Source organism: Pyrus communis, chromosome 16 (assembly GCF_963583255.1).
Source record: "Pyrus communis chromosome 16, drPyrComm1.1, whole genome shotgun sequence".
Classification (NCBI taxonomy): Eukaryota; Viridiplantae; Streptophyta; class Magnoliopsida; order Rosales; family Rosaceae; genus Pyrus; species Pyrus communis.
This window is the reverse complement of record NC_084818.1, coordinates 10,250,550-10,273,970: the sequence shown is the minus strand read 5'-3', so window position 1 is coordinate 10,273,970 and position 23,421 is coordinate 10,250,550. Positions and strand designations below refer to the sequence as shown.

At 36.6% G+C, this 23,421-nt stretch overlaps 2 protein-coding genes, 1 long non-coding RNA gene and 1 pseudogene across 3 annotated transcripts; 1 reads left to right on the top strand and 3 right to left on the bottom strand.

Annotated features, from left to right (window-relative positions):
* The first annotated feature begins 2,239 nt into the window (after positions 1–2,239).
* On the top strand, positions 2,240–6,820 carry LOC137720210 (cyclic nucleotide-gated ion channel 1-like). The gene is made up of 9 exons (XM_068459248.1): positions 2,240–2,539; positions 2,974–3,093; positions 3,461–4,034; positions 4,162–4,374; positions 4,474–4,775; positions 4,860–4,971; positions 5,058–5,294; positions 5,377–5,771; positions 5,935–6,820. Exons 2-9 carry the CDS (start codon positions 3,065–3,067, stop codon positions 6,236–6,238), a joined length of 2,166 nt encoding a protein of 721 aa, XP_068315349.1. The 5' UTR covers positions 2,240–2,539; positions 2,974–3,064; the 3' UTR covers positions 6,239–6,820.
* Positions 6,821–6,936: 116 nt separating this feature from the next.
* Positions 6,937–13,072, bottom strand: LOC137720211 (uncharacterized). Its single transcript, XR_011066470.1, has 3 exons — positions 12,939–13,072; positions 7,568–7,794; positions 6,937–7,457 (listed from the first exon to the last, which is right to left on the bottom strand). It is a non-coding gene; the product is annotated as an uncharacterized lncRNA (long non-coding RNA).
* Positions 13,073–17,706: 4,634 nt separating this feature from the next.
* LOC137719783 (non-specific lipid-transfer protein A-like) lies at positions 17,707–18,048 on the bottom strand. The gene has a single exon (XM_068458805.1). It carries the CDS (start codon positions 18,046–18,048, stop codon positions 17,707–17,709), a length of 342 nt encoding a protein of 113 aa, XP_068314906.1.
* A 632-nt stretch (positions 18,049–18,680) lies between these two features.
* LOC137721196 (beclin-1-like protein) lies at positions 18,681–23,199 on the bottom strand (annotated as a pseudogene).
* Positions 23,200–23,421: the final 222 nt, after the last annotated feature.

Sequence of the window (23,421 nt, the reverse complement as noted above, 5' to 3'; positions counted from 1 at the left end):
GCCACTTAGTATTACGGTCTGATAAAATTCATTTTCACTTGAAAATAAAAGGTTTTAGGTTCGAATCTTGTGGATAGCGAATTTGATACCAAATTAGATTATCTATTGTGTGACTTAACCGAACTCCCCCTTAATGTCAAAATACCGATATACTAAAAAAAAAAAAAAAGTACACGTCGTGAGAGTATTAGTATGGATGGAAAAACAAAACTTCATAAATGCAACAAGTTTTTGCACTATGGGCTATGACATTGATGGGGTTGTGGATTTATTGAGACGTGAAGCGAGGGGATGAGGTTACATTAAATTTCCTTGTGAAGTGATTGAAGGGGCATTTATTTGGGGGTCCCTCCCTTTGTGTGAAGGACAAGAGTCGTTTTTGTCGTGCTTGGGATGGTGCCAATGACCAAACATGATAATGCACAATTAGGTCATGTCTATGTTACTTAAGAGTTGTTGAATTATAATTAGGAAGTTTTAACGAAACATTTCCGGTACTGTTTATTTTTAATAAAAAATTATATTTTTATTTTTCTCTGATACTATTCATTACACCTTTATTTGTCATTTTTCATTAAAACTAAAGTTTTGTTTGGACTTTTCGTTAGTTTTCTTTTATAATTATGCTACACAATGTAATTCATAATTCGACAATTTACTAGAACCAGTGGCAGATTCAAGATTTTAATTTTAGGGGGTCTTGGGTAAAACATCAAAGCTGGTGAGGAAATTTGTCGAGCACTTAGTGGGTCAATCGTCGTTTGTATGCATCACATTAAATGCCAAAGTAATCTGCCGAGTGATGAGGAGACTCAATGTCGTATGCTACTGAGATGTTCCTTTATCAAACACTTTATGGGCAGAAAAAAGTTTAGTATCATATTCGGACAGTTCCAGATGGACCTTCACATGCGTTTTTCCTTGGTCTTCAGAGGGTTTTGAGATCACCCAGGTCCTAAATAAATCCGCCCATACTGAGAACTGCTACTGACACTCTTACATAGTTATTCGACATTCATTTCTAGTGTAATGTTACCATTTTTTAATGCTAATAAAAATTCCTAACTATTTGCCTAAGGTGCAAGATTGGCTAGTTAGACCAGTTAGGCGGCCAACTCGAGTGCAACGGCAAGGTTTAAATAAACTCAACGCATTAGAGTGGCTCCAAGCTAAATTCCCGTGTGTTGGATCCCTAATTCGATTTCGCCCCGTATTTGATCAAATTAGTGTTAAAAATACAAAAATCACATGTCAAAAAATTTACAAATCAAATATGACTTGTATTAAGCGATCTCACTTTGAGTTACGTAAAATTTTTTTGTAATTAATAATGAACCATTAAATCGTCTTTTTTACAATTAGTAATTTTTCTACCATGATTACTAAAATTTAGGGTAGTGCCTATCCACACATCTATTTTTACTCCTTACACACTTTTCTCAATTTCTTATCGTTGGATCGACGAAGATTAAAGTAAAAAAAATTAACAAAAGTGCATGAAATAGAACCATCCAAAATTTACTCATATAATTTTGACATTTCAGAAACTGGTCGAAGTCGCACCCTACATATATTTCTTTAATCAACGTGGGGAAGGAGGAGGAGAAGCACACTTGGTTGAAATGTTTGTGGAGCTTGATTTGACCAAGTCTTTTAACCACTCTTATTTAAATGGATTTTTTTTATTATTTGTTCAATCCAAAAATGTTAAGTAATAAATATTAAGTGCAACCATAACTAAATAAGGTAGACTGTCACATATTACAAAAAAATAATTCAAATCTTTAATTTCCTGGCCACATTTGGGCTACTATCAATAATATATCAAGGTCAAATGTTTAACTAATGACATAAGATGAGAGATTTGGACATGGGATTTCAAGTGCAAAAGCAAATGATTTTAATCAACTGAGCTTTAATTCATATGAAGTTATGAAAGATAAGAGATTTTTTCGCAATTAAAATTTAGCTTCAGTATCATTAACGTCTAATAAATACTTACCACGTGTTCAAAAATTTATATTATTAGTCGATTAAACGATCGATACAAACTAAACTGATGACTGGAGACAAGTAGCCCAACAATACATATAAAATAATAAAATCAAGGAAATTAGTCTTGCCGTCCTCAATTTCCTTGGAGTTTCGTTGGGCTTGACTTGGACTCTTCTCAAGCGTGGACTCCGTCTGTGCCTTGCGTTTTTTTTCTCTCCCTCTTTATTATTTCTGTCTCTTAACTCACACAAGAACACATATAACTGCCATTTGTAGACTCTCTCTGCAAAACTTGTTTTGCTTTATTCAGAAACGAAATTTCCCTACAAGTTGTTTTTTCCCTTGATTTCTTCGTCCTAAAGTTTTCTGGCCTTTGGTTTTTTGTTTGGGGTCCGAGAAAAAAGGTGGGAAAAGAAGAGAAAATACTCAGAACTTTGGGAACATCAGGAAGGAAACAATAACAAGCTTCATCCTTGTTGGGTTTTGGTCGGATACATCAGTCTAGCTTTTTCTGACATGGGTTTCCATGATGTGGGAAAATAAGGTATAACAATACAAGTCCAGCGGTGTTGAAACTTTCTTTTCTTAGCAACCAAACAGAAAGTTATAACTTGTGTGAGGAGACAAAGGGTGTTATATAGTTTATTTTTTCTGAATTTTGTTACGGTTTTTCTAATCCATGTTTGTTTATGGATTATTCTCGATTGCCATGTTTTCATCCTGTTTCTCCTTTTTTGGTAATATTCTATCTTTGTTCGGACTTTGAGTCAATGCTATGTTTTACTTTGAATGTGGAATGATTAGATTAATTAGCTTAGAAGAAAATGATCACTGCATAGTTGATTTTTTCGAGTGTGGAAACTTCGATTTTTCAGACTGACGATTCCATTGGAAAATTTTTGTTATAAATTTATGACCATGTTTATCACTCTTGCTTTAGAGGTTGATCACATTTATCTCTATTGCTGTTGTTGTTAGGTCTACTATATCGTGCGCCTCTTCGAGTCTCTAGATAAGTAAATTTCAATACCAAGGATCAGTGAGCAACGGGAATCTGAATATCAGAAGCATGAATTCCAAGAGGCTTAAATTTGTAAGGTTAGTTTGTTCAATGCTGCTGCTAGTACTTTCGGAATCTAATATACTTTCACGCAATTGTTTGTGCACCTGCGTTATGTTATGTTACTAATTCACGGGACTAAAGCAATCAGCATACGTAGTAGGAGTCAGATTGAGATATGTAGAAACCCCGGTGCAGCGACACAGTTACATTTACTTAGATATTATCATTTAAATGCAGTAACTGACTCAATTGAGAGAAGATCGGTGCTTGTGATACTAATGTTGAATCAAGCACTGAATTCATAATTAGGAGCATTTCCATGCGGTTGATCCTTGATTTCGTTGTCTGCCTTATCTAACTAGTTTCTTCGGTGCTGCTTGCTATGTTTGCTGTTCTATCCAGGTTTGAAGATTGGCAATCGGAGGGTTCTCTAAGTTCTGAAAGAGAAGCTTCTGCTGATGATGGACAAAATCCAAGAAGAGCGAAACCATCTGTGAATGCAGTTTTGAGGAGTATTCGGAGAGGACTAGATAGAGGTTCCGACAGGTTTATAAGCTTGAAAAAACCATTAAGTTCCACTTCCGTAGGCAGCCGGCTAGCAAATGAGTCAGGCTCGAGGAGGAAAATTCTTGACCCTCAGGGGTCATTTCTTCAGAATTGGAATAAGATATTTGTGCTCTCTTGTGTCATTGCTGTGTCCTTGGACCCGCTGTTTCTTTATACCCCGGTGGTTGATGGCAAAAAAAAATGCATCGAGATGGACGAGAGATTGCAGATCATTGCTTGTGTTCTTCGATCATTTACCGACATCTTTCATGTGCTTCACATCATCTTTCAGTTCCGCACGGGGTTTATTGCCCCATCTTCTCGCGTATTTGGGAGGGGTGAGCTAATTGATGACCCTGTGGCCATTGCGAAAAGATACTTGTCCTCGTACTTCATCATTGACATTCTAGCCATTCTTCCATTGCCACAGGTATGGTCAGGAGTTTACACAGGATTTTATTATAACGGATTGGTTTCTGTTAACCATATCTCTCGTTGGAACTTATGTCCGCAACTCAAATACTGACGTTTTTCCTGGTTCTGCTACATCTGTTCAGGCTGTAGTTTTTATTGTAATTCCTACAATATCGCGTCCGGTTTCACCGCTCACAAAGGACTTGCTGAAGTTTGTAATCGTTGCGCAATATGTGCCGAGATTTTGGAGGATCTTTCCGCTCTACAAAGAAGTAACAAGAACTTCTGGCTTCCTGACCGAAACAGCATGGGCCGGAGCTGCTTTCAATCTTCTGCTCTACATGCTAGCCAGTCATGTAAGTCTGATTTGATGTTTTGATAGTTTTGCAAGTCCTCAGAAATATCTGAGAAAATGATGTGGCATTTCTGATGCGGTGGCGAATGTGTTATACCAGATAGTTGGAGCCTTTTGGTATTTGTTCTCCATGGAACGGGAGTATAGGTGCTGGCGCGATCAGTGCAATGGAGACGATGCTTGTAAGAGTTCCCTGTACTGTGATTCTAACAATTACACTGTTGCAAGCTTTGTGGCAAATAAAAACGCTTCTTGCCCTTTCATTGACCCGGGCGACATTAAAAATTCATCGGTGTTCAACTTTGGGATATATTATGATGCTCTGGCGTCTGGTGTGGTGGAGACAAGAGATTTTCCAAAGAAATTCTTGTTCTGCTTCTGGTGGGGACTGCGCAACCTTAGGTTTGTAATCGTGATCCTTTAACTCTCCTTTCTTAATCACTCAGCATTGTGAAGTGTAGCAGCTAAAACTCTGAAGTTTTGCAGTTCACTTGGCCAAAACCTCAAAACAAGTACATATGTTTGGGAGATAATCTTTGCCGTTACCATATCGATTTTGGGATTAGTTCTGTTTTCGTTGCTCATTGGCAATATGCAGGTAAAAGTTGATTCGGCAATTACTTTTGTCCTAGATTGAATGAGCAAAAGTCTAAGATGCTGACCTTGTTTCTTGTGATGTTGTAGAAATATCTGCAGTCCACAACTGTGAGAATTGAAGAAATGAGAGTGAAAAGGCGCGATGCAGAACAGTGGATGGCACACCGAATGCTCCCGGAGAACTTGAGGGAAAGGATTAGACGGTATGATCAGTACAAATGGCAAGAAACAAGAGGTGTTGATGAAGATACTCTAGTTCGTAACCTTCCTAAGGACCTACGAAAGGACATAAAGCGCCATCTTTGCTTGGGTCTTCTCCAGAGAGTGAGTGTTTTCACTAATAACTTCTGCATCCTCGTTTTCTCCAAATATTAGCAGTTTTGTTAATCAGCTCAATTTGTCGTAGGTGCCAATTTTCGAAAAAATGGATGAACAACTGATGGACGCCATGTGCGATCGTCTCAAGCCAGTTCTATACACGGACAAGAGCTATATAACCCGAGAAGGTGATCCAGTAGATGAGATGCTGTTTATTATGCGGGGAAATTTAGCAACCATGACTACAAATGGTGGAAGAACTGGCTTCTTTAACACTGCTGATCTTAAGGCTGGTGACTTCTGTGGAGAAGAGCTTCTTACATGGGCCTTGGATCCAAACTCCTCCACCAATCTCCCCACCTCAACTAGGACAGTGGAAGCTAAAACCGAGGTTGAAGCGTTTGCACTCAAGGCTGATGATTTGAAGTTTGTCGCCTCCCAGTTTCGGCGCATGCACAGCAAGCAGCTCCAACACACTTTCAGGCAAGCTTCAGATTACAGTGATTCTAATGACTTGAAGGAAACTTGTGTTATGAAAAAGCAGCATTAAACCGATATATGGATTGCGATTAGTATTCTTGTTTATAGTTTTGGTTTTCGGTTATGTAGTTTTCTTATGCTGTAAACTACAATTTTACTTTCTCAGGTTCTACTCCCAGCAGTGGAGAACATGGTCAGCCTGTTTCATACAAGCAGCATGGCGCCGGCACTGGAAGAGAAAGCTCGAGAAGTCATTACGCGAAGAAGAGGACAGATTGCAAGATGCTTTGACAAGAGATGCAGGAACCTCACCTAGCCTCCTTGCCGCTGTATATGCATCAAAGTTTGCAGCCAACGCGCTGCGAGGGTTGCGACAAAAGGGTAAGCGCGACACTAGACCGTCACCAACATTGCTGCCTCTGCTGCCTCAGAAGCCCGCTGAGCCCGATTTTACCGCAGAACGTCACTAGAGACATACAAGTTTACTCTTAGAGAGATTTTTGTGTATAGTTTATTGCTCTTAGTGATTTTCTGATGCGTTGAGGGTTCCACTTGTTTTACGAGCCATTTACAACCTCCATATGTGAAATGAGATTCACACTGGATGGTTTTCTATGTATAAATTAAACCCTCATTTCAAAAAATTCCAAAGCACATTAAAAATACCAAAGTAATTTAAGAATACTAAAGCACATTAATTTTTTATTATTATTATTATAATAATTAATTTACAAGTGTGAAAATTGGAAAAAAAATATGCAAACCCTCTTGATCGCATCTTGTACGCACTCATGAATAGTGTTTTTGGTTGAGTGCAAAATTTAGGTGATTTAGCCAAAATAGTCCCTAAGATTAGCTTAATTTCTCACTTCGGTCTTTGATATTTGAAATCAATAGAAGTGGTTCCTGAGTTTGTTTACTGTCAATTATTTTGGTCATTTTTTGAAAAATCTATGTTAAATAAGAACCAAAATAACAAATGTACCCTCAATTAGAAATTTTTTACTTCAGGACCACTCATCCAAAGTAAATATCCCGTCAGCAAGATATAACCACCCTTCCCGGTTTCCCACTCATCCAAACCAAGGATATAGGAGTGATTAAAACTAAGTAAGTTTTAAACTCTTCTGCATGTCATGGAATACTTCCCACAAAAATGGTAATCAATAAGGATAAGCGGTTCAGTTATGAGCAAGAAAACAAAGAAAACGAACCTAACACTTGAATATAGGATCTATGTTGCACAGACAGAGACACGAATATGGCAACCCGAGACACAGTAGGATGAGAGCTCAAATGTATTTTGTATTAATGCAGACAAATGCATCCTACTGGTCATACAATCTCTAAAAGTACTACCTAAATGGTAGGTAGGCAACGGAGGTGTGACGTTTGGAGTTGTCATTTGCGTCATTCCTCGGAATGAAGGCATAATGGCAATAAAACAACCCTTTTATCACTATCCATAGACAGATCACACACAGATTATTGCATTAGACAATATTTGAAATATGCACCTTTAGTTTTTCATTGAGAAAATCAGTCTCACCAAGCACTTCCCTTCTCTCACCCTCCAAGCATTTGAGACAGGCTTCGTATGCTTTAGTGTCCCTATTCACATCTTCAATCTCCTTGTAAAAGGACTCATCCATTGCCTTTCCAGACTGGCTTGGATTGTCTGCTTCAGCACTACAAACCGAATAAACCCTCGCACACATTATTGCACCGGGCCATCAAGAAACCATTAACCCTGCATAAAATCACAAACTCAAATGTCTGTTGAAGTATAAGCTTTGTACCTGTCCAAGTTGACATAAGCGTTTAAGTTGCTCGCATGCAACTCACATGACCTACTAGTTGAGGTGTGAGCTAGCAACAGCTATTTTTGCTCACACTTCCAGCATGTTTGGCATAACCGAATCCAAGAGAATCCAGCGTAGATTTCTCCTTGAAGTTTCACACTTTGCTTCTTCTTCCTTCTTCATCTCTGCTCTCTGAAATGAGCTCATCACATTCTCTGTGATTTCTAGAAATTGAAACCAACTAGAATTACAGTAAATCAATCCTATAAACACTAACAAGTAACAATGTCCACAAACAATAGCCAACTCAAGAAATCGTATATTTAGTACACGCAATGTGAGTCTAGTAAAATGATACGCTTATTTGGATCGATTAGTCAACTTAGCTCTTCACAGGAACAAGTCCCATTTCTAACTCAAACTATTTGCTCAACAAATTAGCACTTCATGGCACAACTTAAAGCCTATAACAGCATAATTAAGGTTTTCGAGCCACAATCAAAACTTTAAAAGTTCAAGAGAACAACACTTTGGCTTAACTAAATCAAAACCCAACCCATTTTAACTATAAATTTTCCCCTCAAGGAAAAACATTTTGCAATCTCACCCATTTGAAACTTCAATTCAAAGCCCCAGAGAGTTGCGACACTTCTGGCAGACATATTTGGGGACGATAATTGAGAAGTATGTGGCAGAGGATTATTTGAAAGATGTGGCGAAGAAGGGCAAAGATGGAACTGGGCTGGGAAGTATGTGGCCAAGTATAAGGAGGGTTTAGGAAGCAGTTGGACATACCTATCCCAAATTACATACAAATTCCAGAGTGGTCACAGAATATTTACATACAATTGGAGTTGACAATTTGCAGAAAGAACTCACCTAATCCATATTTTTATATGCAAGGGAGAATAGGTAGGAGTTCGGTCAATAATGGAACAGCGCCCCAAAAAAAACATAGAATTAAACAAACAAAAATACAGGATCATGCACGTACTCTACCCCAAAGTTACAAATCAACCAACCAAATTAAACAAAGAAAATGAAAATAGCATGCATATACCTACACCCGGCTTACAAACCAATAAACCTAAAAAGCTCAGTATTTAAGCATCTTGTCTCAAAACAAAAACAACTTCTTCTAAATCTCTCTGATAACCAATTTCCTAGGACAAACAAAATGCCTTGCTTCATCACGCTTTTCCAATGCCGCATGAAATCTTTCAATACGTACAACAATCACCATTTGTATTTTGCACATTCAATCTTGGGTTTGCGGAAACCAATTTGAACCCGCTACTTCTACCACACATGGTCTTTGGCCGAGTAACACAACCAACCCCTTCGCACCGCTAATATGCACTAGCCTAGTTTTCAGCACTTATAGCCTTACAGGTAACATAAAACAAAAGTTGAAATTAAAAATTAAATTTTATCCATTCTTCCCTCCCCTTGCTTTTTTGTTGTTTCGTATATAGTGAGTGTTTGTTTCTCTACCATGTATTTGGGCTACACTTTTCTTTCTCTCATCACTCGTAGGTACAGAGTTCGGATAAAACTGCTTTGGGGCAAGTCCTTCTTGGCATTTCTCTCCACACACACATCTATATACATACATACATACATACATACATACATACATACATACATATATATATATATATATATATATGATTTTAGTCTTGTTTGTCTTTTGTCATTTTATTGTTCTTATTTTTTTCAGCAACATTTTAATGTGATTATCGTTTCAGATGAGTCAAAATAATGAACTGAAAGAAATTTGTCAATATTTTGGCCAAACCTGAATGTGAGGAGCACAGATATGTATTTCTAGCAACCAGGATATAACAAGCACGCATTATGTTCCGATGACATATTTTCTCACACACACTATTCTCAACAAGCACATATAATGCAGATATACGGTTGTTTCAAGAGATAATTCTGCCAGGCTTCTAATATCAGTTTAGCTAACTTGAACAAGTCATTAGCAAATCAATAAAAGAACAAACACCAACTCTGCGTTGCCAAATGGATAGTAATCAGTTGCATAGTGGTCAAAACAAATAATAACTTCCTGTAGAAATAAATGGTGGTTGTCCATTCGGCAACATAGAGTAGGTGTCCTTCAAGTTGATCTACGAATGGCTTGTTCAAATTGGCTAAACTGATATCGGGAGCCTGGTAGAACCATGGCTCGAAAAAAAAATATATCTACATCATAACCAGACCATAAGCTATGAGCACATTCAAAGTACTGTGTTGGGGAAAATGTGTCCTCAGAGCATAATCCAGGCTTATTATATTTTGTTTGCCAAAAAAACATATTCGTGCTACTTGTATTCGGGTTTGACCAATATATTGACAAGTTTGTTTACATCTCATGATTTTGAGTGAACTAAGACGAGAAATCACATTAGAAAGTCGCAGGAAAAAAGAAAAAGGTACAATAAAAGAACAAAAAGAAAAGACAAACAAAGATATAAGTATATATGTGAAGAAAGAAATGCCAAGGGAGGACTCGCCCAAGAGATTTCATCCAACTGTATACCTACACATGTTTGTCGTTGGTGTTGTAGAGAAACAGGGATTCGGTGATTGGGAAAGAAAAGTGGGGCCCAAATGGAATCATGGAAGATGAAAGAAGCACTCACTGTATATGGAACTAAAAGGAGCAAGATAAAAAGAGCAAGGGTGAAGGAAGAAGAGACAAAACTTAATTTTTAATTTTAACTTTTATTTTTTTGTTATTATGTACCTCATAAGGGTTGAAAGCTATGCGAGAGCACAAGAGCGTTGCGAAAGGATTCGCTACTCGGCCAAAAACCATGCGCGATGAAAGTTGCACGTTCAAATTGATTTCCACATCCAGATTGAACTTAAATTTGCAGAATACAAACGATGATTGTTGTACGTACGGAAAAAATTCATGAGGAGTTGTTGCTTCATTAAGAACAACTATATTGTTAAACAAAAAAACCTTAAAGAAGCAATGCATTTTGTTTGTCTTGGTTATCATAGAGATTCAGAAGAAGGTGTTTTTTTAAAGACAAGGATAAGGTGGTTAAATGGTTTGTAGGTTAGGTGTAGGTATGTGTATGATCTTGTCATTTTCTTTGTCTAATTCGGTTTGTTAGTTGGTAAGTTGGGGGTAGGGTATGTGCATGATCTTGTTTTTTTCTTTGTTCAATCCCATGTCTTTTCGGGTGCTTTTATGTTATTGGCTGCCCTCCAACCTGTTCTCCCTTGCATATGGATTAGATGAGTTCTTCCTGTAGATTGTGAACTTCAATTTGTATGTAAATATTTAGTGAATGTACTCTGAATTGAAGTCAGGGATTTGTTACTTTAATCCAATGCTTAAATGTGATAATGCATATTTTTAGAACGTTAAGTGATTTTAACTTTTTCTCAGATTTTGTTGGCAATGTTGCTTTCAATTATAAAACCTCTGAGCATGACAGCCTGAAACTTTTACCAGACTCAACGTTTTACTGAAAGCTGCATTATCTCATCTGCAAATGCAAGTGGTTTAATCATATGGGATTGAGCAAAGTATAAGACGGTTGGGCTGAGCCCTCTTTGTCAGCACTAAAATAATATTGCTTGGAGCATGTTAAGTGAGAAACATGACACTTGACATTGCACAAATCATGACAAACAAGTCTTGCAAAAGAAAAATTGGACAAGATTTGTTGGTGAAAATTCTTTCAACCCTACTCCTGAAATCTCTGATGCAATTCAAGTGTGTCACTAAATGGTGGTATGCTTTCATCAATGACCCCAGCTTCGTTGACAAGCACCTCTCTAATTCCTATTCCTTGCAAATCAATCAATTCACTCGTGTCCTTTTGAAGCAAATGCTAGTCCCTACTAGGGAGTCGGAGGACCCCAAGGCCAAGGGTAATGGTAATGAAATTCAATCCATATTCTCAATGCTAAATTTTGACAACAATAATGATGTTGTTGATGACTCAGACAACACCAACTATGGTGACTTATAGCTTTATTTCTGAAGGTGAGGACATCCATGTTCCTCTTTGTATGAATCTAGAGGTCGGGGACGAATCAATTGGTATTATAGGTCAATGGGATCATTTGTCTAGACCTATCTAATTCTATTATGGTGTTTTTGTGGAGTCCGGCAATTCAGGAGTTCAGGCTTCTTCCCCCACTTCTTCAGAATAATTGGCCTAGCCCACCATTTGGATCCCTCACGGTGGAAGCTCCCTACCTTCCAGCAACAGGCCGGCTCATACTTCCTCTAGGATTTGTCTATGATCCCTTATCTAAATGTTACAAAGTTGTTAGCATTGCATTTTCTGGTTCAAATTGTGCGGCGAGAAAGAACATCTGATTGTTAATCCTCTCTGAGTACAAGTGTACACCTTGGAAACAGATTGTTGGAGAGAGATCAAGACCTATTCTTTAGAAACAGATACCACTTTCTTTGGTTAGGAAGCGAGCAACAAAAGGAGTTCATATCTTGCGATAACACTCGTTATGATGATGAAGGAAAGATTAGGTTAGCAATCATCTCGTTTGACATGAGTCGTGATGTATTTATACCACATGAGATCACCTACAAAGATTACCTTGACATGTGTCTTACAATGTGGAAAAAATCCATTGGCCTATATGGCTATGGTGGTATCGCTCATTGTCCCGAGTGATCATTCGAAATATGGATGGTGCATGATTCTGGCGGGGCTGCTAATTATAGGGGTGGCATTGGCTATGGTGGTAGTGAGGGTGGTTCAGGTCGGGATCCCGAACCGATCCCTTTCGAGACGGGATTTCAAAAACTGAAATCGAACCGAAATTTTGGTATTCCCGAATTTGGGATTCTAATTTTCGCTACGCTTCGGGAAATAGATCAACTTCGAAGCAAGGGGAGTTCCCTCCTTTCAGAGAGACCTTTCACAGAGAGGTTCATACATATAAGGTTGCTTCTTTCCTCCGCCGACAAGATTACTTGACATGAATGACATGCATGCTCAGAAATTCAAGTTATTCAAATTGACAAATCCAGTTTTAGAACAATCAAAATTGCAGAAACCCAATTTTCACAAACCCTAAAAATCAATCACGGAAAATAATTCAAGTTGTAGAAATCAAACCATAGAAATCCTCGGTGGCCGCGTGCGACGAGGTCTCCCCATGAACACTGCGTCTCGTCGTACGAATTCAGGTGAGGATTTGAGACGGTGAGACCGAGACTCAGACCAAATAAAGAAAAAATATATAAAAAAAATCCCCCTAGAAAGAAACCATTGAAAAATTGAACGAGTGGAACAAATTTGGAAGAAAAGGATTCGATGGATTGCGAGGAGGGAACATTAAAATGCAGAGGAAAAAGGAGAAATCGTACCTGCAAAGCTGTAATGGCCGATAGTCATCGCACTCGTCCTTGATAGGAGCCAGAATCCAATACCCTATCTCAACCTGCTACTGTATGGATTAATGGAGGAATCACAAGGAAGAAGATGAAGTAGCTGAGAGTATTTTTTTTGTATTAATATTGTTTATTGAATATGACCGTTGGTTCACAACCTCATCGTGTGCCTCAGATACAACTCAAGCCTTCTGCTAACGCCAGCTGGCAGTCTAACTTATTCGTGATTAGCTATAAGACTATTTTCAAAGAAAATGTCAAATTTTGAACATAAAATTTAAATTTTCACATCTTATGTGGCACTTTGATATCTTTTAAAGTTTTGTTCTCTAACCGATATGTCAAATTAAATTATTATTTTATAAAATAAATTATTAAACTAATTAAAATTTAATAAACAACATTTAAAATTTAATCAGTAATCTGTTCACCTTTCTTGATTGAAAAGAAGATAAAAGAAGGATAATTGCATCGATCAACTCAACATTAATTATAATAAATGATTAAACTAATTAAAAATTAATAAAATATAAAAAAAAACATTTGAAACTGTTATCAAATTTGACAACAACCTCTTTTGCTGCCAATCCATGTCATCGCCACATAGGATTTGGCACTTTGGTTGGAGAATATTAGTGTGGTCTTTTTTTTACTGTTATAGTTGATGTGTACATTTTGGCATCTCTTTTGGAGATGTTTTAAGTGATTAGCTATAAGAGCATCTCCAAAAGAGATGTCAAAATGTCCAAATCAGCAATAACAATAAAAAAAAGACAGCTGCAATATTTTCCAACTGAGAAGCCAAATCTGATGTGGCATGACATGGAATAGCAGCTCTCCCCTTTACTGTTAAATTTGACAGTAGCTTCAAAGATTTTTTAATTAATTTTTAAATGTTATTTTATTAATTTTTTTTATCAGATCTGCAACTCTCCTTTCTCACTCGAACCTGATAAGTGTCGCTCGTCCTTCTTCTTTCCTTTTCTCATAACCAAACCCAGAAACTAACCTCATGATCTCAACCTAAAACCCAAATGTAAGACTCTATTTCGCACTGTTGCTTAAACAAGAGCTCTCGAATCCTCACTGCAATGCCTTGGCTACAATTCGAGGAAGATCATCGCCGATAGATTGCAATCCCTCGGCTACAATTCCTCCACCTGCAAATCGAAACGGGAGAAGTTGTTGTCTTTCCCTGTCGGTAATTTAAAATCCCACACTTTCTCATCATCCAAACAGATTTTATAAAAAATTGAAATTAAAAGGTTAAAAAAAATTTTGGTTGTGGCCTTTGGATTTCAGGTGAGTTTGAGTATATTGATGTGATGGTAGAGGGTGATGGAGAAGAGAAGCAGGTAACAAAGATTCAAAAAATAGAGAACTAAGATGATAGGAGAAGTTTAGAAAGAAGGGGCATAAAAAATAGTTTAATAAAATAAAAAGAAGAAAATAGTGTAATAAAATAATATTTAATTTGACATACCGGGTAGAGAGTAAAATTTTGAAAGATGTCAAAATGCCACATAGGTTATCAAATCCAAATTTTATGTTTAAAATTTGATATCTCATTTGGAGATGATTTAAGTGATATGGAGACTTTGGATGCGGTCCCTATTTATCAATATTATTGACGGAAACCTTGTTAATTTTCAATTTTTAATCGAACTCCTTGAAATTAATGTGATACTTTATTTCTATGTATGTTACTATATTTTTTAATTAAAAATTAAAAATTATAGTTAATTATATTAATGAGATTTTAAATAAAAACCCATAATTTGTGGGATTAAAATATTAAAGGTAATTTAGCCAAAAGTCAATAAAAAATTTACAATAAAGTCATATATCAATGACATATTTTTATTTTGGACTTAAACAATGATATATTTTTATTAATTAGGCATATATAAGCTCTAAATCATTAAAAATAGTTAGAATTTAGAGATATTTTAGTTACGGTCCCTGGTTCCTAATTGTTATAGACTCAAACCTTATATATTTTAGATTTTTAATTCAAGTCTCTAGTCCCTAACTAGGGACCGGATACTAATTGACATCCCACATCGTCCAGGGGAATGATCCTTCAATGTATATTCCTATCCGTACCTAGCACAAGGCTTTTTGAGAGCTCACTGACTTCGGGTTCCGTAGGAACTTCGAAGTTAAGCGAGAAGGGGGTTAGAGCAATCCCATGATGGGTGACCCATTGGGAAGTTGCTCGTGAGTTCCCAAAAACAAAACCGTGAGGGAATGGTAAGCCCAAAGCGGACAATATCGTGCTACGGTGGTGGAGCGAACCTGGGAAGTGATCCGCCCCGGGTTGGGATGTGACAAATTGGTATCAGAGCCAATCCCTGGGTGGAAATGTGCTGACGAGGACGTCGGGCACCTAAGGGGGGTGGATTGTGACATCCCACATCGCCCAGGGGAGTGATCCTTAAATGTATATTTTCATCCCTACCTAGCACGAAGTCTTTTGGGAGCTCACTGGTTTCGGATTCCGTAGGAACTCTGAAGTTAAGCGAGAAGGAGGTTAGAGCAATTCCATGATGGATGACCCACTGGGAAGTTGCTCGTGAGTTCCCAAAAACAAAATCGTGAGGGAATGGTAAGCCCAAAGCGGACAATATCGTGCTACGGTGGTGGAGCGGGCCCGGAAAGTGATCCGCCCCGGGCTGGGATATGACAAATTTTTCTTTTATAAAATGTATTCCTATTTTTTTTAAGTACCATTTTTTAATGTAAAATCTATTTATTTTTTAATCTAAAATGTAGCATTGCTTTTGTTTTTTAAATATAAAATGTACCCACGTTTTTAGGTAAATATACCAATTTTTTATATATAAAATATAGCCAAATTTTATTATATAAATGTACTCATTTTATAAAAAATAAATAAATAAAAAAATCCTTTTTTTAAAAAAATCTAGAATGCATCCATAATTAATAACAAGTCGTTCATAATGTAGCATCTTAGAGTTTATTTTTTAATAATTAATTGGTGCTTATTAAGACCAAAAGACCTTAATTAAAATTTGAAGAAAAAAAAAGGTTTCAATCAATGAAGTAGAAAAAATAAGGATGAGAACCTAATTTCTCATTTCTATATATATAGTACTTTGTAACTCTATAGAATAACAAGTCATTCATAATGTAGTCTCTTGAAATTTTGTAGCCATTTTGATATTCTTATTTAATAATATTCTATTTTGTAGTTTTGTATGTGGCGCACTCTGATATTTAACTTTTTTTCTCATTTCTCACATTTTATTTCTCAAACAATTTAAATAACTACTCAACAAGCATTGTCATAGGCTCCATATATACAAATATTAATACACACATATATACATACATACATACATATACATATATATATATATATATACATACATATACATATATATATATATATATATATATATATGCACACACGTGTGATCAGTAGCTAAGCACCCAATGAAAAGAACCCAATACAGACTGCTCAAATTATGAATTAAAGCATCCCATAGTTTCTTGGGGCTTGAATTCGAAGAACCCAGATCGTATTTACACGAAAGCTGAAAAGAATACAAGCAGTGGCTGTATCATAGGAGGAGTTGTTACAATCAACAAAGTATTAGATTTTCCGTTGCTGTACCATATTTTCTCAGAATCCAAACAGAAAATAAGAAAACAGAAAGAGAACTATTGAAAGGCAATTACCTTTCTGAATCTTCTTAGTTCTCTTCTAGATGCGAGGAGACAGAAACTCCATCAGCAGCAGAAATGCTTCATTTTTTTCATGAATTTCCAGCAAAGCGGGTTTGAAAGGGAAGTATGATTATTTTGAAAGGGAAGTATGATTATTTTCCCTCCTATTCCTATTCTCTTCCCTCCCCTCCTCTCATAAATTATTTTTTATCTTCTTCTTCCTATTAAAAAATTAATACATAACGTTGACGTAACTTAACCGTAATCATTTAAATAGGAGGGAATGAAAAGAGAAAAAAAAATTAAAAGAGAAGAGAATCCTAGAAGAGAGAAAAATATGATGTTAAACGCCTTATCATGAAAATTGAAGCCTCGGTAAGCGTCGTACTATGCGCACCATGTTGTATTTTAAACGTCATTTCGTATGTAGACAATTATTTTAGTTTTATTTTTTAGAATTGTTATTGGCATTCTAAAAATCTCATTATACACTCCAAATTTTCTATATTTGGAAAGAAAAATACACTTGTGAGGAGTGTAGAATAAGATTTTTGGAGTACTAATGACATTTCCTTTATTTTTTAAGAAATATAAAGATAAGGAAATAGCTGAAATGATGAAATAAAAATCTTAATTACTGAAATTATGACTTTTTGGAAAATTGTGTCAATATCTATGAGGTAATGTCGTCGTTATTTGATTTTGATCGTTTCAGCAACTGAAATTAATAAAATTTTCATTTTTGTCCTTTGCATGATAAAAATATAAAACAAGAACATATATGATTCGATAATTTATAATTTAATAGGTTTTTCACATAAAAGTGGTATTATTATTCGACAATGGTACAATTTATTTTTCATAAGACCACTTTGCACGTAAAACATTAATCCCTGCATGAAAAAAGAATGGAGATAATTCAGTGACTCAAATGATTACATTAGTTGATGTGATAGTTAATGTGTTAATATATATATAACTGACGTAACAAGTAAATATCAACGTAACGTGATCATAAAATGTTATACCTTAAGCGGTTGGAGCGTATCAATTACTTTGAGCAATCCGTGTTTTTGTCAATTGGAGGGAGGACGAGGGAGATGCCACATTTCTTGGGAAGAGCCGAGACTTGAGAAGGACTATAGGTTCCAATGGTAGACAACGCTTGCTTGAGGCACAGGCAAACAGCTTCCTTGTCTGCCTTGTTATTGGCATTCACACTCAGGTTCTTGACACCCTTGCAACACGCTTCCGATGGTTTGGCGCCGGCTCCACCTTTCACGAAAGGGACGCACGGAGCCACCTCCTGTGACACCGTAGGGCATGAAGGCGCCGAGTGTGCAGTTATCGAAAGGAGTATGAGAACAGCGAAGAATCCGATTAGGCGAGACATGGCTGCTCCTTACTCTTAAGATGATCACTTAGCTAGTTCTCAAAGTCTTAATTGTAGCTGAGAGCTGTGTCTTTGCAACACACCAAGGTATTCTATATATACATGAATGCTTGAGTGTAAGATTTTGCACCTTCAAGTTCTTCAGCTGTTTTTATGATCATGCAAGATTCATGCCATCCAAGGTTTTATTTCCATAACAACTAAAAATAGGAACTTTTCATGTTTTCGTTTTCATTGTAGGAATATTCTAATATAATTTAAGTTACAAGGAGGAGCTTTCAAACTTTGATGCAAAAAGAAAGAGCGTGCTGCTCTAGCCAGCTTGGATACGAAGGACTTATCATGTTAAACAGCCATGCAAGGAATCAGCAAAAATTTAGGAAATGTCCATTTTAGTGTTAGCAAATTGATGCCATGTATTCCATATGTTTGGTGAGACAAAATGACACCCTTCTCCATCTCCAGCGTCCCAGTCCTAATTCTAGGGATGGGCAAAAACCCGAAATTATCCACCCATATAAATTTGATAATTACGACTATGGGTACCCGTTTATTAAAATTTTTTTTGTTTATTTTTCTTTTTTAAGACTGGAATTCGACAAGTAATGCAGAAAAAAACAGCAATCCTTTGCTCTAATATTATGAACACTTCAGTTCAGAATTACAATACACTACAAATCATGCTTTTAACTGCACAAGACTAAACCACGGTGTTTCTATATACAAGTCGGTATAATATGTATTCGATATCTATGTCGTGGATTTGATTAGTTTCGGAACTCAGACTTGGAGTCGGTACTGCGTCTCGAGTACAAAGAGCCTACACCTGAGACTTCAGCATGTGAAGAAGACGCTGCTGGAGAACGAGGCTGGAAGTTTGTATTCCCAACAAACCAATACAGAGCCCATTTCAAATTGTTGAGGGTGTACTTGAGAGCTTTAGTCCAATTCTCCTGCTTATCGAAGCTTTGAGTGATCGAACACGTTTCCACTTTGTCATTCTCAATCCTGCACATGAAAATGTCCAACACGGTTAACGGTTGGGAGAGAGTATCGTGACCGAAGACTCTCCTTTTTCCCAATAGAAATGAGATAACAATGCAGAAGAAAAACTTGTCAAATGATTTAAAATTTATGTCAATGTTGCATACGTCATATGCTTTAAATCAGTTGAAAGGGTAAACAAGATAAAGTTATGGTCGTTCGTAGATGCAAATATTGTATCATTTATGAAAAAATAATATGGAGGAGAGATGGAAAATGCTTGGACACGATATAACATACTATTGGTACAGATTGCATAACTTACTTGTAGGGCAATTTAAAGCGTTCTTTGAGTGGTATGTTGTTTTCTTCGTCCTTGGAATTTGCAAATTCAGCAAAGTCCTTGAGGCATGTCAAGAACAATGTCATTGCTTTGTCATAGCGAGTACTCCAGAACAAGTTCACCGGACCAAACCTAATCAACACTCAAGTTAACTAAAACACCCAACAAAATGATGAACGTAAACTCGATAGAGTCTAAATTTCAGTACACAGGTAATTCTAGAGATTCTTCCCCCCACTATACATCTACATTTGTACATTAGAAACAGATACATAGATTACACATTTATTTTCATCAAACCAAGGCACTCAACATTTGGGTGATTCCAATTAAATAGTAAATCGAAATCACCACTCATGCACCATATGCTGCTAAACCAGGGGTTATCTACTAAAGTTGTATTTTAACAATAGTGAGATTCGATGAAATCAAAATATGGTAGCTCTCCAAAAAAGTCATTGGGCAATTCCCAAGCACTTTTCTCCCTTAAATTTATTAGAAGTTTGGAATGCACGATGACTTTTAGGGGCGTTAAATGGTGATTAAAGTTATAGGCATAGTCTATACTTACAGCTCATAAATATTGTTGTTGTTGTCCATAATCCGAGGGTAGCTGCCCATAGGAAGTATTTTTATTCGATACTGAAACTTTGGCTGGAAATGTTGACACATTGTATGGAGAAGAAGGCAGGCTTGACCCCAGGCAGCATTTATCTCATCCCACTCAACCTAATTGTTTTCACATGGTAACCATCAATATCAGAGCCTATTCTCTGTCTCAAGGTAGAAGTAAAGATTCAATTAACTGGTCCTAAGACAAACTCAAAGGAGAAGGAAATGCATGCTTGGCTTTCTAACCGGAATTTTTGGAAGTCGTCCAAGTCGAAAATTGTTAGTGGTACCAAATTCTCCATCATGCCCGATGGGAAAGGCATCATTGAGCACATTAGTTCATTTCAACAACTCTAAGTGTGCTTGTGAAACTTCTATTTTGGCCAAAATTGCATCTCTTTTTTCCTGTTAGCCAAAAATATTTTTCTTAGACACAAACGACAAAATACCCACAGGGCACCAAAGGAACAATGTTTTCTTCTAACTTGCTTAAACGTTTTTGCAAGAGCTTTATAAAAAGAGGTATCATCAATCCAGATAAAGTGGGGAAACAGACAACTCATAAAGGATTGTTTTACTCCTATGAACATATCTATTCACAAGTTAGATATTAAGTAGAACACACGTGCACTATGCAACTCTTTTCTTTTATGAAGATGACAAACACTAATGGCGACGAATCTCTATAGAATTAACATAAGCTACATTACAAAGAGTCGAAGACAAACATTGTATAATAATTCAATGTCAAAGAAACTTTGAACCCACATTAAACTACACCAACCAACAGCCAGACATATCAGCACAAAGTCAGACATACAGGGCAAATGTACTTCCTAGCAGCTTGTAATGCAAAAGCTAAAGATGCAGAGGAAGTAATTGAGAAGAAGTGGCACACCTGATTCAAAATTAATTGAAACTGAAAAATATTGAACTCGTGCCAGTACCTGACACACGTTAAGCAAAATCAACAATTAGTAGTTCCCAGGTCCTCCAACAATAAGCGATGAAATCTGATACGAACTGATGCACACTTGATATTTTATCAGGAAGTATACCAACAAATTCAACAAACAGCATGAGGAAAAGAAATTTACCGCTCCTCCAACTCCTTAAATCTGCTAGATTTTAACTCAAGTCCCTTGAGTTCATTATTTACTTCTGCATTCTGTTTCTCCATCTCTTCAATTGCTGCTTCAAGTTTTCTCTCCTCTTCCTCAATCTTAAATAGCATCCAAAGATGATCAGTGAGCATTTGGACTTTCCTTTGGAAAATTATGATACAAAATAAGCTGATATGAAAACAAACATATTTTTTAAGGTTTATTAAACAAAAGTTTTGGTATCGGTCAATTGCTGCAGGATTGTAGGCAAACTAATATCCTGGCCTTAAATTATTTAGAAAAAATACCTTCACAAATATTAAGTTCCAATGAATGTAAACCATTGCAAGCCTAAGATTATTCCCATATATTCGTGCCATTTTTGGATCAAACTGCATGCTCTAAACAGCAAACTAAATAATTTTTAAACTATTATGCATGTCATAGAATACTTCCCACAAAAAAGGGTAATCAATAAGGATAAGAGGTTCAGTTATGACCAAGTAAACAAAGAAAAAGAACATAACACTTGAATGTAGGATCAGAGCTCAAATGTATTTTATATTAATGCAGACAAATGCATCCAGCTGGTCATGCAATCTCTAATACAGATGTGTGACGTTTGGAGTTGTCATTCACGTCGTTCCTCAGAATGAAGGCATAATGGCAATAAAACAACCCCTTTTTTACTATCCATAGACAGATCACACAGAGATTATTGCATTAGAAAATATTTGAAATAAGCACCTTCAGTTTTCCCTTGAGAAAATCAGTCTCACCAAGCACTTCCCTTGTCTCACCCTCCAAGCGTTTAAGACAGGCTTCGCATGCTTTAATGTCCCTATTCACATCTTCAACCTCCTTGTCAAGTTTATCAAACAATACCCTCATGCATTCAATGCATAAAGGTTGCTCAACCTGGAAATGTTAGCAGAAAGCTACAGATTATAACCTACTTTTCAAAAACAATAACCGGCACCAAGATATATAAAATGTCCAGTTGTTTTGCATTTTGATGCATACCAGTGTTTGGGTGGTGGCAATTTCAAATGCACGATCCAGGAGAGTTATAGTAGAGTGAAACCCAGAATTGTTAGGCTGCAAAGGACCATTGGGTCCTGCATCAGGTAACGGCAAATGGACCCCACCACCATCCGCTGAGGACTCAGATTTATAAACAACCACAAAGGACTCATCCTGCATGCCTGCATGTGTTCATCACCAAACCACTCATGATTACAAACCAAATAAACCATTTCTTGCACACATCACTGCACCGGGCCGTCAACAAACCCTTAACCCCACGTAAAATCACGAACTCAAACGTCCACAAAAAACAGCCAACTCAAGAAATCGTATATTTAGTACACGCTATTCGATTCTAGTCAAATCATACGCTTATTTGGATCGATTAGTCAACTTAGCTCTTCACAACAAGGAGCACCCAGCAACAAGTCCCATTTCTAACTCAACAAATTAACACTCCATGGCAAAACTTAACGCCTATAACAGCATAATTAAGTTTTTCGAGCCATGATAAAATCTTTAAAAGTTCAAAAGAACAACACTTTAGCTTAACTAAATCAAAACCCAGCTCATTTTAATTATAAATCTGCCCCTCAACGATAAACATTTTGCAATCGCACCCGTTTGAAACTTCAATTGAAACCCCCAAGAGACTAATTGGGACTCCATATCCGATTCCCAGAACACAAATTTGGGCGATTATATGCGCACATAATAAGGATTAAGCTAAATTAATAGCGGGATTAGAGAAAACGAACCGGAGCGAGAGAAATCGTGGAAGAATTGTTCGGCGTAGGAATCGGCGCCGACGACGCAGAGATAGTTACGGCAGTTCTGACATGCATATCTTGGGACGTTCGGATCCACCTGAAAGCTCCGACCCCTTTCGCCCATTAAATCCTTGTGAAAGTGGAAGGCTCTTGTATTATTACCGGAGACAGTTTTTTACTTGGTTTTTTCTCTGTTTCTTGGCAGAAGAGAGATCACAAAAGTCATCAGACTTCCGGTTTGTTTGTTTTTCTTAAATAAAGAATTACAATCGTGGGGAAGAAATTTTTTATGAAGAAAAGTGGGGAAGACGAATACTAGCATTGTTATTGTTGCATGATGTTTTTTAAAATGCATTTATTTTATTTTTATAATTCTTTCACGCATGTAGTTTTATATAAAGAGTATTTAGTTTTGACAAAAAAAAAAAAAAACTAAAGAGTATTTAGTGTATGATTGCAACACTCATTAAAAAAAAAAAAAAAGATAAAAAGAGTGAAAGTAATTATATCAATATCATTTTCTTTCTTTCTTTAC

Bases quoted from the DNA above. Each gene is read 5' to 3' on its own strand.
- LOC137720210 (XM_068459248.1), top strand. From the start codon at position 3,065: ATGAATTCCAAGAGGCTTAAATTTGTAAG. The intron at 3,094-3,460 runs GTTAGTTTGTTC...TGTTCTATCCAG, and splicing joins AAGAGGCTTAAATTTGTAAG to GTTTGAAGATTGGCAATCGG. The intron at 4,776-4,859 runs GTTTGTAATCGT...GAAGTTTTGCAG, and splicing joins TGGGGACTGCGCAACCTTAG to TTCACTTGGCCAAAACCTCA.
- LOC137719783 (XM_068458805.1), bottom strand. From the start codon at position 18,048: ATGTCTCGCCTAATCGGATTCTTCGCTGTTCTCATACTCCTTTCGATA.